The sequence below is a fragment of the Dendrobates tinctorius genome, unplaced genomic scaffold (assembly GCF_039654945.1).
Source record: "Dendrobates tinctorius isolate UK_male_01 unplaced genomic scaffold, ASM3965494v1 ptg000062l, whole genome shotgun sequence".
NCBI lineage: Eukaryota > Metazoa > Chordata > Amphibia > Anura > Dendrobatidae > Dendrobates > Dendrobates tinctorius.
Window position 1 is genome coordinate 40,902,846 of NW_027361730.1, and position 18,286 is coordinate 40,921,131.

At 45.2% G+C, this 18,286-nt stretch overlaps 1 protein-coding gene across 1 annotated transcript in view; it reads right to left on the reverse strand.

The window, feature by feature from the left end:
• Positions 1-17,617, reverse strand: part of MAN2C1 (mannosidase alpha class 2C member 1) — a 102,810-nt gene extending 85,193 nt beyond the window's left edge. Inside the window, exons 1-5 of the mRNA XM_073579596.1 lie at positions 17,421-17,617; positions 15,937-16,062; positions 8,220-8,343; positions 1,563-1,633; positions 1,158-1,335 (exon numbers count right to left, since the gene is read on the reverse strand). Coding sequence (XP_073435697.1) covers positions 1,158-1,335; positions 1,563-1,633; positions 8,220-8,343; positions 15,937-16,062; positions 17,421-17,533 — 612 coding nt within the window. The 5' untranslated portion in view covers positions 17,534-17,617. The remainder of the gene's footprint in view (positions 1-1,157; positions 1,336-1,562; positions 1,634-8,219; positions 8,344-15,936; positions 16,063-17,420) is intronic.
• Positions 17,618-18,286: the final 669 nt, after the last annotated feature.

An 18,286-nucleotide genomic window follows, 5' to 3' on the forward strand; every position in this document is an offset into this window, starting at 1 on the left:
AGGGATTTTTTTTTTTTTTTTACTTTTTTTTTTTTTTTCAAAGGGAGCCTAGCTGAAATTAACAGCTAGCTCCTACTGTGGATGGTACAGGGGGGCACAGCACCCAAGCCCACTCCATCTTTGTGTTCTATGTCTAGGTGAGGTAACACTTCACTACGACACACATGTACAGCAGGATGCTTGGCATAGGGCAGGCAAAGCAGTTAATAGTTCTAGAGAAGGACATAACACTGGTTGAAAATTATGCAACACTGAACATGACTCCCTCACAACGGGCAACAATGAGCCACGATGCCCCGCCATACAGTGTCGGACTGGGTTGACAAAGGACCACCAGTAACTCTTGGGGCCTACTGTTCAGACTCATGCAAAAATAACCTCATCCTAGTACACAAACTTACTTTTACTTTTTGAATGAACGAGATTAAAACTTTTTTCAGCCAATTGTGAATCAAGTATAGTAGCACTGCTCATTAGCACTCCTTAGACCTCTTTCACACTTCAGTCCTTTGAAGTCAGTTGAAATCCGCCGTTTTTAGAAAAAAAAACGTTTTTTTTTTTGCAGAATCCGCTTTTTTCTCATAGACTTGCATTAGCGACAGATGGCTGTCTGTTGCATCCGTCATTTGACGGATCCGTCAGAATTTCAGTGTCCGTCGTTTGGATACAACGGATATAGTAAAGTTTTTTGTCTGCTTCGAAAAGACGGGCGTTGACGGATCCTTCGCTGTCCGTCGTCTGCTAGAATGGACGTCTATGGGCGGCGGATCCGTCGCTGTCCGTCACATAACGGAATCCAGTGACTGAATACGTTTTTTTAAACAGAGCATGCTCGGAAGCATTTCCACTCATTTAACCCCAAAAGCCGTTCTGGCACAGAAAATCTCTCTCTCGAATCCTGCTCCTTTAAATTCCAAAAGCTGCAGCTTCGACGGATCCGTCAAAAAAACGGATTCGGTGCATCAGTTTTTCTGCAATCTTCACTGGATCCGTTTTTTCACACTGACGGATTTTGACTGACGCCAAAAGATTGAAGTGTGTAAGAGGCCTTAGCCGGGGCCTACCGGAGGATTCTCCTGTTTCCCTGTGGGCCAGTCCGAGCCTGGCCCCATAGTAAAACAAATAAAAATTTGCAATATATATATATGTAAACTTACCCTGGCCATGTCATACAAAATCTCAAAGTCCAGAAGAAGCTCTTGTACATCACGATTGAAAACAGCAAGCTCTGCTCTTTGTAGTGTAAATGTTTTCTTGGGATCTACAGGAGCAATCATGCCTCCTTGACCAGCCCCAAAAAGACCATTACAAGCCATCTCGATGTACAAGGTCATGCTGAAAAAGTGGAAAAAAAATAAAAACAAAAACTGTGTAAAGATAAATTTCCATGAATATAATATGTCAAACAGAATGGATTCACCAATACTATATGAAATCTAAGAAGTGATCAAGCAATGAGACATCCAGTCTAGAGCTCTGCATGTACAATGACATATGACCTCTAGATAGGAGGTCACATTTGACAAAATCACTTGCAGTCACATCCCTTAAAAGTATCTTACCTTAATGGATCCTCTGCTTTCAGATGGTGGGATAATATAAAGCTGGACTTCTCACCCTCCTTTGTCAAACCCTGAATACAGAGAAATTCAAGATATTAGGTTTTATTGCTTTAAGGCCTGTTTCACACTTACGTTGTCGGCGGTCAGCTGAAATCCGCCAAAGGTTCCAAACAACTGATCCATTTCGTGACGTATGGATGACAGCGGACCACATTGCAGCACGGATCCATGGAAGAAGGAAAGCGGCGTGATTTAAAGTGACCGAGGGCTGGAAGTTCGGCGTGATTCCGTGGTATTGCTCATCGCCACGATCAGGGGCGTATCTGGGGGGGCAGCCGGGGCACTGGCCCCGTGCGCAGCCGGCAGGGGGCGCAGTCGGGCCGCCTAATGCAGCGGTCCGCGGTGTCCTCCCTGGCGGCTGCGTTCTGCCGCCCCCCCGGCCTGAGAGTCGGCGGTTCTCTGTGTCAGCTGTCAAGCTGACAGCTGGCGCAGAAAAGGTGCGCGTGCCGGCTCCCAGAGAACAATTGCTGGCGTCTATACAGATGCCAGTACAATTGAAGCTCTTACCGCCGGGCCAGAGCGACGTCAGCAGCGTGATCAGGTCATGGGATCACGCTGCTGACGTCACTCCCCGGCGCCCAGAGCGAACGCTGGTGGTAAGTGCTCCACTGTGGAGCTGAAGACACCGAAGATGGGGGGTGTTAATGTGGGGAAGGGGGTTAATGAGTGGAGATGGGGGTTAATGTGTGGGGGGTTAATGAGTAGGGATGGGGTTAATGTGTGGGGGTGTTAATGAGTGGGGATGGGGGTTAATGTGCGGGGGTTAATGAGTGGGGATGGGGATACTTAATGTGTGGGGGGATTTGGAGTGGGGATGGGGTTAATGTGTGGGGGGATTTGGAGTGGGGGTACTTAATGTGGGTGGGGTTTGGGAGTAGGGATGGGGGTTATTTTATGTGTGTGGGGGGATTTGGAGTGGGGTTGGGGGGGTTAATTAATGTGTGGGGGGATTTGGAGTGGGGTTGGGGGGGTTAATTAATGTGTGGGGGGATTTGGAGTGGGGGGATTTGGAGTGAGGATGGGGGTTATTTAATGTGTGTGAGGGATTTAGAGTGGGGTTGGGGGGTTATTTAATGTGTGTGGGGGGATTTGGAGTGGGGATAGGGGGTTATTTAATGTGTGTGAGGGATGGGGGATTTAATGTGTGTGGGGAGATTTGGAGTGGGGATGTGGGGGTTATTTAATGTGTGTGAGGGATTTGGAGTGGGGATGGGGGGTTATTTAATGTGTGTGGGGGGATTAGGAGTGGGGATGGGGGGTTATTTAATGTGTGTGAGGGATGGGGGATTTAATGTGTGTGGGGAGATTTGAGGACACCAAATGAAGAGTATGTATGAGGAAACAATATGGAGGATGGGTGCAGACAGTATGGGGAGCGAACGGGTTAATGTATGTGGACACAGTATGGGGAGTGAGGGTGATGGGATGTGTGCAGACACAGTATGGGGAGTCAGGGGTATGTGTGAGCAGACAGTATAGAGAGTGAGGGGGTAAATATATGAGGAGACCGTATGGTGAACAGAGGGGATGCTAGAGGAGACAGTATGAGGAGGGAGGGGAATAGGGTGAGGCGACAGTATATTGCAGACATTTTTATTTAGGAGCATTATAATGACACTTCTATCTTTAAGGGGATTGTGAGGAGATTTGCTGCAGAAGACTGGAGAAGATGGACGTCTACAGAGACAGCTGTGGATGAGAAAACTCATCATGGGGTCTGGACAAGAAGAAGAAAAGGAGACCAACTGCAGAGACGACGTCATCTATAAAGGTACCTGGATGTAAATATTATTTGTGATACTGACTAATTCTCATGTTTTTATTTGTTAGGAACATTAAAGGGGTTGTCCAGGTTTGTGCTGAGACTGCAGTCATTCTATGTGACTGCAGACTTCTGAATTCTCACAGTGCTCACTGAACGCTGTTAGGATTCTCTCGTGCCGGTAATTTACATAAATGCGGTCACATGCTGACTAGACGTGTGTGGCCTCACTCAATGATAATGAACAGAGCCATCACATAGACACCTCACTCATATGCGATTTTCATAGTTATGGTCCTGTGACGAGCTTCTCTTCCTGCTTTCAGTTTTTTACTGAACATTGAGAGGATTAGGGAGAGCAGCTCGTGGGTACATGACTAACTGTGCAAGTCGCATATGTACTTGGGGGGGGGGGGGGGGGGGGCCGAACCAAATTCTTGCCCCAGGTGCCAGAAAGCCTAGATACGCCTCTGGCCGTGATAGGTCATGGACGGCGGAATTGATGTCATGGCTGCGATCTCGCAGCATCGATGTCATGGCCGCATCGCCAAGATATCCGCGGCATGTAAGGCTAAGACGTGATTGGAATCGATCGACTTCTCAGGAGGGGTGAGATCGTGAGGGGAGAGAGTTTTTTAGCGGCTCCCGGAATGGCATTACATGGTTAAAAGCGCTCCCGGAGAAAATCTTCCGGGCATGCAGTTAAACATAGCGGACCGTCAACCCAAAAAAAGTTGCATTATCCGTCAGGTCCGCCCGGGAGCCGCTAAAATCTTGGCGGATCCGTCAAAAAACGGGTGAGACGGACGACCGTCAGTCAAAATCCGCTACTAATGTTAGTCTATGGGGAAAAAAACGGATCCGCCCCTTTTTTGGCGGATCCGTTATATTTTTAATAAAATTGGCAGATTTTGACTGATGACAAAAACGAAGTGTGAAACAGGCCTTACCACTAATAACGATATAAATAGCATGTATCCATTCACCATGCCCAATTGTACAAAAAAAGGACACAAGAGTTTAAACCAATGATGAAAAAACTAAGTACATCCTCTATGAATTCTATGGTTTTACATGTCAGGATACAATAAAAAACAAAACGCATCTTATTCTTAGAAAGTCTTACAATTTGGTAAGTGCACTCTCAGATGAACAGCAACACATGACAAATTACAACAGATCATTATTTTGGAAATACTAGGCCAATATGCTAAAACAGTGTGTGAAAAATTTAGTACACCCCATGAATTAATAGATTGTAGAACTACCTTTACCAGCATGAACAGGAATTATTTTCTGAATGACTTCATCAGTTTCTCACATCTCTCCTTTGCCTGAAGTCAAACAGCATAGAGGCTGTCAGTTAAGCAGAAGAAATAAGCCTTTGGCAAATAATAGAGCTGGAGTGACAGAGGTTTCAGATCTACCATAGTCCTTGGGTTTGGGAGAGCATATACAAGGATGGAGGAGCATATACATGGATGTGGGGCAAATACATGAATTGGGGGAACATATACATGGATGACGGTCCATATACATAGATTGGGGAGATTGATCACATATGAAAGTCCTCAATATAATGAACCCCTAATATATTGGGGCATACCCTCTCCAAAAGACAAGATAAATCACAGAAAATGACCCCTATAAAGAGGCAACAACAGAGGGATATTAAAACTTATATTTTATTGAAAAAATAATTTAAAAAAAAAGTGGATAAGAAAAGAATGGCTCAGAATATACATAAACCAGGGACATAACGCCATGGAGTACCAAAAAATGCAAAAAAGCTGTTTACAAAACAGCATGCCAATCAATGAATATAATCATATGCCACTAAAAATTGATATACACCAAGGACATATAACACATAAAGGTCTGCACTATACAAGTGAGGTTATGTAAACAAATACCCCCACCATTGAATAAAGTGCTCAGGTGCTTATAATGTAAACATTGCAAAGCCTAACATAAAGGTAGTTAACCTGCTTATGGAGACTATATAGTCGTACCTCAGTTAAGTATAATTAACACATAGGCTACTAGGAGCAATAACGCAGTCCATAAGTGAAGCACAAGTGGTGTAACCAATTACAAAAAAATTGCATAAGTGTAAGGGCAAAGAAAGGCATAAACCTGTAGTTAGCACGGGGGAGTCCTGGCGTCCCTGCTGCCCCGACGCATGTTTCGCAATCCTTCTTCGGGAGGCGTCAATGGTAGAGGTATTTGTTTACATAACCTCACTTGTATAGTGCAGACCTTTATGTGTTATAGGTCACTGGTGTATATCAATTTTTAGTGGCATATGATTATGTATATTCTGAGCCATTCTTTTTTTATCCACTTTTTTTTAATGATTTTTTCAATAAAATACAATTTTTAATATCCCTCTGTTGTTACCTCTTTTTAGGGGTCATTTTCTGTGATTTATAGATTGGGGAGAGCATATTCCTTTATATCTGCAGTCTGGTACCCCTGCTTCTGTCTGTGGCAATTCTCTATTGCCCCCGTCTGCTATCTGTACAAGTTGTTTTATCTAAAGTTAAATCTCAGTATTCAGGTTAAATTGCAGCATTGGCACTTTGCGATAAATAAGTAGGTTTTGGGTTGCAGTTTGGACACTCGGTGTCTGAAAGGTTAGCCATCGCTAGTCTGGTCTGTCCAAACGATATTGCGACAGAAGTCTTGTGCTTTATTCAGATGCAACTTTATCTGTGCAGCAATGTTAATTTTAGGGGAAAAAAAAAAGTCTATTTTTAGTTGCACGGTCATTAACAAACATTTAGTGTGTTAACAGACCCTTAGATTCTAAGTGTTCCGTTACATTTAGCGATGCACCAGCGATCCCGACAACGATACAACCCGGTCAGGATCGCTGGTGCATCGCTAAGTGGTCGCTAGTGAGCTGGCAAACAGGCAGATCTCACCAGCGACGCAGCAGCGATAAGCGATCCGTCGGCGGTCGCTCTTACCTGTCACACCGCAGCGATGATGACGACTTCTGCCTGCGTCCATGCGTCGCTAGTCGGTGTCAGCGGGATGCTAACAAGGAAAAATACCAAGGACAGTCGAGCACTATAAGCAATATCCAGCGGGGGGGGGGGGGTCGAAGGTACGTGTCACACAAAGCGAGATCACTAGCGATTTCACTGTTGCGTCACAAAATCGGTGACGCTTTAGCGACATTGCTAGCGATCTCGCTATGTGTAAAATGCCCTTTGGTCTTGGGGTTTTCGCAATTTCTTTAAGCATTGCATGGTCTGACCTTGGAGTGAATTTTTAGGAGGATTGTAAACGGTTTTGAAAGTTTTCACACTTGTGTATAATCTTATACACTGTGCAAGGATGGACTTCAAATTTGCTGTAAATGGCCTTATTAGCCTTGTCAAATTAAAGGGCAGCAACTATTAATTGTATAAGATCATTGCTGTTGTCTTAGCTGCTTGGTATCGTACCTGAATGCTCCGGACTAGAAAATTGCAGTATTTCTGCTTTTATACAGCTACACTTACTGATAAGATACAGTAGTTAATCAGGGGCATATGTTTAGCAGTACCTGTACCTAATTTTTCACACACAGTTTCTGAATGTTGGCCTAGTTTTTGTTAAATAAATAAGGACAATACATACGCAAAACCATAGAATTCAAAGAAGAATTACTTAGATTCTCTGGACTGTAAATTGCATTCATATACTGTGGAATGTGTCCAACGATTATTGACCAGAGGTGCGAACTTTAGGCTATGGGCCCACGTAGCGTTTTAAAACGCACAATGAAAACCGGACTCCTTCCCAGAAATCGCGCGGTTTTTACCGCGATTCTGTTTGCGATTTTCTCAAGCACTTTCCAAGCGATTTGAAGCATCGCTTGGAAAGTGATTGACAGGTTGGTCACACTCGTCAAACAGTGTTTGACAAGTGTGACCAGCTTTTTACTATTGAGGCTGCCTATGCCTATGCATAAAAATGATTAAAAAAAAAAAAAATCGGGGTATATTTACCTTCCGACGTCCCGCGCTGCCATCCTGGGCCTCAGCGTTCCCAGCGATGCCTTGCGAGACCTGTGATGACGTTGGTCTCGCGTTACTATAGCGATCTCGCGAGACCGCTAGAGTCACGCGAGACTACGTCATCACAGGACCTTGCCGCAAGGCATTATTGGGAACGCTGAGGATGGCAGTGCGGGACATCGGAAGGTAAATATACCCCGATTTTTTATTTTTTATTCTTTTTTTTACAAGGGTATGGTACCCAGGGCCTGGAGGGCAGTCTCCTCTCCTCCACACCGTGGGTACCAACCGCACATGAGACGCTTAACTTCGCGCATGGTGGGCATAGCCACATGCGGGAACTAAGCGATTCTCATGCATTCCTATGGGTGCGGAATTGCGGCAATTCTTTGCGATTCCGCACAAAAGAATGATCATGCTGCGATTTTTTCCGCGATGCGATTCTGCGGCGGAAAAAAGCGCAGCATTAGCACAGCATGTGCGGAATGCCATAGGAATGCATGGGGGGGCGTTCTGTACACGATTTTTAAACGTTTTCGCAGCATTTTCGCGCCAAAAACCGCGGCAAAAACACTTAAAAATCGCATCGTGGGCACACAGCCTAAAAGTCTGCAGCCTATTAATTTGTGATTTATATTTTTGCAGCAAATTTTGTCTATTTTAAAAGTAGTAAGGAGAAATGAACAGTGTTACTCAAACAAGTCATAAAAGTGTAGATGTGCTGGATGACAGCCTATTTCTATTAAATTATCTGCTAGTCTAGGATTACTGAAAAGGGTTTTATATATGCAGAAGTTAAAAACATGTCCAGGAATCATTTCCTACCTGTACTGGCATGCCTTCCTTCCATACCAAACCCTCGCCATCGCTTTCCCATATGAGATGAACCTCTTGTCCTGACCATTCTTTGGGGATAAGAATCTGGACTTTAAACCAGCATGTCCACCATCTTAAAGAAAATAAACCAAATTAATAGGAACAGTAAACTATTTTCACAGAAAGACAATTCATTTTTTACAGGTATGTGTAAAAAAAAAAAAAAAAAAAAAACAACACACCATAGGAAGCTATTTGAAAGAGTTTAAGAATTCAAGGGATTCTAAATCAATAAGACTGTAGTCTTTTGAATCCCCACAGTGCACGCATTGTATGCTTTGAGGATTCTCCAGTTTCTGAGTCGGTAACGGCGGTGATGTACGCGTTATATTTACTCCCGGCCGGAGCCCATCTAGTCAATGCGCCCACTGGATGGCCGCCGCCTCGCTGAATACAAGTGTATGGAGCAAGGCTGCGCCCAATAGCTGGGTACTGCTAGGGAGTATGCCTAATGCATATATCATCTCGCCCTTCCTGGCTTGGAAACAGGCGAACCCTCGCATCACAGTGTGTTCGCTGGGGGGATTTATTTATTTTACTCACTTATATAGCGCCACAGCACTAATGGCACTGTCCCCACTGGGGCTCACAATCTAGATTCCCTATCAGTATGTCTTTGGAATGTGGGAGGAAACCGGGGAACCCGGAGGAAACCCACGCAAACATGGAGAGAACATACAAATTCCTTGCACACAGTGACTGCAGACTTCATTTTTGACAGGACTACCTCATTAACTCTTAAAAATAAGTTGTAAGGCTAGGACAATGAAATCATAGCACTTAAACTATTCACAGGGTAATTCTCTGCTCACATCTGCATATTGGTTTCCATTATAAACAGATAGGTGCTAGCTAATAACACCTAGCATACTGGATAACAATACATGAGACATCTCATAACTAGTACAATATTGTGGCTGGACATTTTTTTCACACCGGTTGTAGTAATGCATCATGGAGACACACCAGCAATCCGAGTGCTGGGCACCTAGAGTAATTTGTTCCCCTAATGACGGAGACCACAGGAGGGGACTACTAAGCTAGAAGGCATTTTGGCTATTACTATTGAACAGTGCACCAAAATAATTTAATAGAAGGCAGGGCTAAATCTTACAGTATTTGGGTATATGCGCTCGGCAACTTCTAAACTGGGGCAAATCCGTCATGTTTCTCAAGACACTTCAGGAAAACTAACTTTTTTAGGCCGGGGTCACACTTGCGAGTGTGACGTGAGTCTCGCACCAATACCCGGCACGGCCGCCGGCACTCGGGACCGGAGTGTGCGGCTGCATGTATTTCTATGCAGCCACACACACCGGTCCCGAGTGATATTGATGAGCGAGTTTCTCGCATCACACTCGCAAAAGTGACCCCAGCCCTGCACATACCCTTTAAGCATCAATGAGTTCCCGTGTGGCAGATTTATATTTATTGCGACATTTTCATTTGCTTTTTTACGTTTCTTGATGTTACATTTTTTTCTTTTACTGTAGATGTGCTTTTTGTATCAGTTTCTCTATATTTTGCCACAGTATCTGATAGTTATCTGTAATGAACGGGTCACCGAGGAGGATGGCAGGAACAGGCTAAGCCACCAGAAGGCCAGAGAGGTTGGTAACTAAGCGGATTGCAGTCCCCTGATCCTATCCGCACAGCTAGCAGTAGCCGTGGAGCGCTCCTACGATGCCCTAAACGCCTCGTCACAGCTGGAGGACTAACTAAGCCTAAAGACAGAAAGATGAAATGTAAACTGCCCCGGAGCAGATCCCCAAAGGAATAGACAGCCTGCAAACATATATTGTCGGTGAGACAAGATGAGACACAAACACAGGCAGAGAACAGACTTAGCAAACGGTGGGGCCCAAGCTGTCTAGACAGGACAGGATAGAAAAGATACTGTCTGCAATCATGCACAAAACAATGAAAAAGTCCAACACTACTGATATACAAAAAACCTGAGATCACACGACCTCACCCCCGTTAGATCAGCACTCTGGTATAAACTGGCAGCAAGCAAAAAGATACTAACATAACAGGGGACTGAACAAGCTGCAACATATGAAGCAGGGCACAGCGCTGCCCCCAACAGGGAGCACGCTGAACCCTAGCAGCAAAACAGAAAGCAAAAAAAAGACAACCAGATTAGATGCAAAGGATTAGCAAGAGAATCACTTAGCTGAACCATGCAGATCAGGCAGGGGACAAAAGAGCTCCAAATGTACACTGAGGAAATCACCAGCAACCTCCAAGAGCAGCCATCTCAATTATATGCTCCAAGCCAGTAATCCCAGGTTTTCAAATATCGTCGTCAGGTGGGGAACTTCCACCCACCTGACCAGCTCCACTACTCTCAGTAACCACCAGAGGGAGCTTCGGCTCAGAACTCCGAGCAAGAGAATTCACAACAGTACCCCCCCCCCGAGGAGGGGGTCACCGAACCCTCATCCACGCCACCAGGCCGATCAGTATGGGCCCGGTGAAAGGCACGAATCAATCTCTTGGCATGGATGTCAGAAGCAGAGACCCAAGAATTATCCTCCTGGCCATAACCCTTCCACTTGACCAAGTACTGAAGTCTCCATCTAGCCAGAGAAGAATCCAGTATCTTCTCTAACTCATACTTCAAATTACCCTTAACCAGTACAGGGTCAGGGGGAGCTGCCATGGGAACGAATGGCTCCAAAAACCTTTTCAACAAAGATTTATGAAAGACGTTATGAATCTTAAACGTAACTGGAAGAGCCAAACAAAAGAAACGGGGTTAAGGATTTCCAAAATCTTATAAGGTCCAATAAACCTTGGCTTGAATTTTGGAGATGCAACCTTCATGGGAATATATTTTGAGGACAACCAAACCATATCACCCACTTTAAACCGGGAACCAATGGTCCTATGCCGGTTGGAAAACCGTTGGGCCTTTTCCTGAGAGTGGGACAACTTATCTACTGCTTGGTCCCAAATCTGCTACATTCTCTCTACCACAGAATCCACACCTGGGCAGGCAGAAGCTTCTATCTGCCCCGAAGAAAATCGAGGATGAAACCCAAAGTTACAAAAGAAAGGAGACATCAAAGTGGCAGAGCTAGCCCTATTGTTTAGCGCGAATTCGGCCAAGGGCAAAAATGAGACCCAATCATCCTGATCAGCAGATATGAAACATCTCAAATAGGACTCCAACATCTGGTTTGTTCTCTCAGTCTGCCCATTGGTCTGAGGATGAAATGCAGAGGAGAAAGGCAACTGAATTCCCAGTTTGGAACAAACAGCCCTCCAAAATCTGGAAACAAACTGGACCCCTCTGTCCAACACAATGTTCTCAGGAATCCCGTGCAAACGAACCACTTGTTGTAAAAACAAGGGCACCAACTCAGAAGAAGATGGCAACTTTGGGAGTAGTACATGATGGACCATCTTAGAAAATCTATCACAGATCACCCAAATAACAGTCATTCTCTGAGAGACAGGGAGATCAGAGATAAAATCCATTGAGATATGGGTCCATGGCCGCCTGGGCACCGGCAGAGGCATCAACAAACCACTTGCACGAGAACAGGGCTTAGACTGAGAACAAGTCCCACAGAACTGCACAAAATTCCTGACATCACGAGATAAGGCAGGCCACCAAAAAGACCGGTTCACCAAATCTCTGGTACCAAAGATACCTGGATGACCAGCCAACACGGAGCAATGAATTTCAGACATTACTCTTTTCCTCCACTGGTCAGGGACATACAATTTTCCCATAGGGCATCGTTCAGGTTTAACCTCCTGAAATTCCTCCAGGGCACGTCTCAAATCAGGAGAGATGGCAGAAAGAACTAGACCCTCATTTAGAATGGTCATAGGCTCGGTCACGTCAAGAGAATCCGCAAAGAAACTCCTAGAAAGGGCGTCCGCCTTAACATTCTTAGTGCCTGGAAGAAAGGAGACCACAAAACTAAAACGCGTGAAAAACAAGGCCCACCTAGCCTGTCTAGGATTCAAGCGCTTGGCTGATTCAAGATAAATCAAATTCTTGTGATCGGTGAGGACCACAACTTGATGTCTAGCTCCCTCCAACCAATGTCTCCACTCTTCAAATGCCCACTTCATGGCCAATAATTCCCGATTCCCCACGTCATAGTTACGTTCAGATGGAGAAAATTTTCAAGAAAAGAAGGCACAGGGATTCATCTTAGAGATTACCGGATCTCTTTGAGACAAAACGGCTCCAGCACCAATATCAGAAACATCTATCTCCACCTGAAATGGGAGTGAAACATCAGGTTGCCGCAGAACAGGAGCAGAAGTGAATCTCTGCTTAAGCTCCTGAAATGCCGAGACTGCCTCTGGAGACCAATTCACCACACCAGCGCCCTTTTTGGTCAAATCCGTCAGAGGTTTAACAATACCAGAAAAATTACTTAGAAATTTACAGCAGAAATTAGCAAAACCCAAAAACTTCTGAAGAGCCTTCAGAGAAGTGGACTGAACCCAATTATAAATGGCCTGTACCTTGGCCGAGTCCATTTCAATAGCAGACGGGGACAAATTGAATCCCAAAAACGAAATCCTCTGAACACCAAAAAGACATTTTGATCCCTTAACATACAGAGTATTTTCCCTCAAAATCCGGAACACAGTCCGGACATGTTCCACATGAGAATCCCAATCAATGGAAAAAAAAATCAAAATATCATCCAGATAAATGATCAAAAACTTATCCACAAGGTCCCAGAAAATATCGCTCATAAAAGACTGGAAGACGGAAGGGGCATTAGTGAGCCCAAAAGGCATCACCAGGTACTCAAAATGTCCCTCCGGAGTATTAAACGCCGTCTTCCATTCATCCCCATGCTTGATGCGAATAAGATTATACGCCCCCCTGAGGTCAATTTTGGTAAACCAACAAGCACTTTTAACTCTGGAAAATAAATCAGAAATCAGGGGTAACGGGTACTGATATTTAACAGTGATTTTGTTAAGGGAACGATAGTCAATACATGGCCTTAATGTAATGAGCCATCTTTTTTGGCCACAAATTAAAAAACAGCACCCAAAGGCAAAGAGGATGGTCCGATATAACCCTTCTCCAATGATTCCTTGATATAAGATCGCATAGCATCATGTTCAGGTACAGATAAGTTGAATAGCCGACCCTTGGGAAATTTCCAACCGGGCATTAACTCAATTGCACAGTCATAACTCCTATGAGGCAAAGACGTGGACTTGCTCTCACTAAATACATCAGAAAAATCAGGCAAATAGTCAGGAACGTCTTGAGACTGGGGAGAGGTGGAGAAAACAGGAGTGTCACTAAGAACACATTGACAACCCCAACTCCCCACAGACAGAGATTTCCAATCTAAAACAGGATTATGGGTTTGCAACCAAGGAAAACCCAGTACAAATAGTATCATGTAAATTGTGCAACACCAAAAATTTACAATTCTCTTGATGGTCCGGTATGACCCGCATTACCACCTGGGTCCAAAACTGGGGTTTATTCTCCGCCAAATGGGTAGCATCACCCTCAAGGGAATAGGGGTTCTCAGGGGCAGCATGGGGAAGCCACGCTTGGCAAAGTCAAGATCCATCAGATTCAAAGCTGCTCCTGAATCAACAAAGGCCTTAGCAGATCAAGGTATGCCAACAGGAACTTAGGCTGTACACTGCCCACCGCAAATGCGTGAGCAAAACGTTTTTCTCGTTTAGGGCAGACAGAAATAAAATGAGAGGCGTCCCCACAAAAGAAGCATAACTTATTACGCCTTCTAAACCCTTGACGTTCCATCCTAGACAAAACCCTATCACACCGCATGGGTTCAGGAGTTTGTTCAAAAGGCAGCACCGCCTCTCGCGTACGTTCATGTAAACGTCGATCAATTTGAATGGCTAATGACAGAGTCGTTAAGACCAGAGAGTACAGGAAACCCACCATAACATCTTTTACGGTTTCTGCCAGACCTTTCCGAAAGATAGCTGCTAGGGCATCATCATTCCATTTAGTAAGGACTGCCCACTTTCAGAACTTCTGGCAGTATAACTCAATAGCATCCTGACCCTGGTTCAATGTCAATAAGGTCTTCTCAGCTTGATCAATAGCATTAGGTTCATCATACAACCCCAGGGCCTGAAAAAACGCATTTACATTAGCCAGAATAGGATCTCCAGGTGTCAGAGAAAAAGCCCAATCCTGGGGATCGCCGCGCAGCAGGGAGATGACAATTTTAACATGCTGCACCGAGCTCCCCGATAAATTAGGATTCAAGGCCAGAAATAGTTTACCGTTATTCTTGAAATTCAAAAATTTAAAATGATCCCCAGAAAACACATCAGGAGTAGGGATCTTTGGTTCTACAGCAGATGATTGAGCGAGATAGGCAGAAAATTCCCCACACTTCAGCAGCGAGCTGCTCAACACGATCGGATAATTGCTTAGTCTCCATTAAAGAAAAAAATCCTCCCACGGCCCCCGAGAAAAAGAGGGAAAAAATATATAAAAAAATTCTGACACTTTTTTTTTTTTAATTTTTTTTACAATTATTTCCTTCTTTTGAGTACCCTAGAGTCTGCGGTTAGGCTGGTGATTCTGTTATGAATGGGTCACCGAGGAGGATGGCAGGAACAGGCTAAGCCACCAGAAGACCAGAGAGGCTGGTAGCTAAGCGGATTGCAGACCCCTGATCTTATCCGCACAACTAGCAATAGCCGTGGAGCGTTCCTACGATGCCCTAGACGCCCGTCACAGCTGGAGGACTAACTAAGCCTAAAGACAGAAAGATGAAATCTAAACTACCCCGAAGCAGATCCCCAAAGGAATAGACAGCCCCCAAACATATATTGTTGGTGAGACAAGATGAGACACAAACACAGGCAGAGAACAGACTTAGCAAACGGTGGGGCCCAAGCTGTCTAGGCAGGACAGGATAGAAAAGATACTGTCTGCAATCACACACAAAACCCTGAAAAAGTCTAACACTACTGATATACAAAAAACCTGAGATCACACAATCTCACCCATGCTAGATCAGCACTCTGGTATAAACTGGAAGCAAGCAAAAAGATACTAACATAACAGGGGACTGAACAAGCTGCAACATATGAAGCAGGGCCCAGTGCTGCCCCCAGCAGGGAGCACGCTGAACCCTAGCAGCAGAACAGAAAGCAAAAAAAGACAACCAGATTAGATGCAAAGGATTAGCAAAAGAATCACTTAGCTGAACCATGCAGATCAGGCAGTAGACAAAAGAGCTCCAAATGTACACTAAGGAAATCACCAGCAACCTCCAAGAGCAGCCAGCTCAATTATATGCTCCCAGCCAGTAATCCCAGGTTTCCAATTATCGTCATCTGGTAGGGAACTTCCATCTACCTGACCAGCTCCACTACTCTCAGCAACCACCAGAGGGAGCAGAGGGAGCTTCAGCTCAGAACTCCAAGCAAGAGAATTCACAACAGTTATTACTGTAATGCTGTGTGTGCCATTCAGTCGAATGCTATGTGTAACGACTGGCCTGAAACGCGTCAGTGGTGAACTTGCAGTCTCTTAATGCTCGGAGGTTTTATACTTCATAGATTCTTGAACTTCTTTCCTCTGTTACATATACACAGACTTTTGTGCTTTTATTTATAACACAGGATAATAATTAAACCCAATAAACGTCCACAGTTTTATTATACTTACGTAGGGCCAAAGGTTTGTCCAACATGAGCCGTCTGAAAATCACCCTTCACCGCATTGTCATATGAAATCCTCTTCTCTGTTAAGAAGCAAGAGAGAGAATCCACTGGGCACGATGACCCGTACAGTCTGGAATACACCAAATCAAAGTCACTAATGTGAGATTATGTGACAAAATATAAATATATTCTAGACTATGTATGTGTATCAAAGCTCCTTGTGCAACACGTTGTACCCATGGAACAAGGAATTTGGGATTACAGACTATTTAATACGGACTACAAGAGTCCAGGCCATAGCAGCATAGTGAATATAGGAGAAAGTGAGGGATATTACAAAGATAACGGGTGGCTACCACTTATCCATAGAGGCCTCCAGCAATCCCAAGAGCATTTCTGTGGAAATCTGAGAAAGTGGCTCTGCAGAGCCCCATCTTGTATGGAGCAGAGAAGCTTATGGACCGGTCTTGTGTGCCTGACACCTGCTCTATTCATTGTCTATGGGACTTCCAGAGAAAGCAGAATACAGAGCTCAGCCGTATTGACAGATCACATAGGCAATGAAAAACATGGAAGTAGAACATGTGCACCTCCGCTCCACCCAAGACTCTGCACAGCCCTCTCCTCTGGTCTCCAGAGCTCTGTCCTTGAGATCAGTGGGGGTCCCATCTGTCAGTTCTTATTCAATAAGCATGTTATCCTGCTGATAGGGGGTAGCTTGGGATTTTTTTTAATAACTGTCTAGAGAGCAAAGTCTCTGTCACATATTGGAACATCCTATGGGGTGGCTTGGTCACACTGAGAGGACTGATGTGCTTGTCTGAGCTCCTCGAAGGTGGCAACCAAGGAGACCATTGACTCATCTAATAAACCCAGTAACTGCTATTCCCACCTGGTAACGAATGATCGCCGATGATGTCATGCCCATTTTGCATGTGACCTCTGCAGCCAATCATTGCTCTTTGCAATGATGCCTACATGGTATGCACATGACCCTTGTGGCAAGGGATTGGCTGCAGCAGTCATGTGACCAATAGACATGATGTATTTGCAGGGTCCTGATGTGGATCACTGAGGCGCAAGCTCAGATGCTCAGCCGCTATGGATCCTGGCAACGCTTTACAGGGACGGCCCCTTCATTTGATGCCCGCAGCAGAATGATGCGCTCTTGTCATCACATCCGAACCTTGCGCCCAGATGACGGGGGGATCGGACATAGCGGACAGGAAGCAGTGCTTGCATGTCAAAAAAGGATCACGTGACCCACCCCGAGATGCGCAGGTAATAACTGTAGATTGGAAAAGCCATAGCAAAGGGGGCCAAATAGTGGAAAGCCCCTATAAGTGAATAACCTTACATATTATGTTCAAACATTTCAGGCTTTTTTGATATACACCCATACAATTCCTTTGAATGAAAAAGGAGCTAAAACTTTCCCTTTAAACTGCACGGCCAGGGGAGGGGTGCAGGGACTGCAGCCGACGTTACCTCCCCCGCAGGTTGCAGTCAGTGAAGTACAGCTCGGAGATGAACTTCTCCACCCGCTCCAGAGTCGCCCTCCTGTTCTTCTGCACCAGGCGCCGGGATGACGGCTCCTCCATAGCTCAGCTGGTGACCGCCGAGCGCTACTCACATCACGTGACCGCGGCGGCCGGATACAGTGACCGGAAGCGGAAGTGCCGGAGCTGCGCTGAGAGTGTGCGCAATGCTGTCATTGCACTGTACACACCTGCCTCAGGGTGATAAAGCCGAGCACTTGTACTGGGATTAGGTACCAAGTGCCTTCTGTAATTCATAGCAGGATGTGCTCTGTTTTCCAATCATTAGGTCCAAGCTGTCATGTGCTGGCGTAGGACAATGAGAGATGTGGTCGGTTGCCAGGGGCAACTGCTGTGTGGCTGTACAGTTGCTAAACAAGTGCAAAGACAAGTAATACAGCTGTATCCCCTGTGCCCCATCATTTACCCCATCTGACCTCCTACAATTCCTTCTAAACATTCTGGTGAAATACCAGCACCGCTCTCTTGCCACTAGTCTGTTGCTGCTAACCTTGGGGTCAGCGTCCTCTTCTTCCCTTCACCGGCTTCCTTACAGCCCCCAAACCAGAACTTGTCGAAAAGATTTCCTCCTTGCAGTGGCGTAACTACAAAGTTATGGGCCCCGATGCGAACTTTCAAATGGGGCCCCACCCCATGCCAAAATACACGCACATCTCCGCTCCGTACACCTCGTACCAGGGCTGTGGAGTCGGAGCTCATTTTGGGGTGGTCGGAATAAAATGGACCAACTCCTAAAATATGTAATATATTGGATACAGTAGTTCAATGCAGAATGTGCTGAATATTTTTTCATAG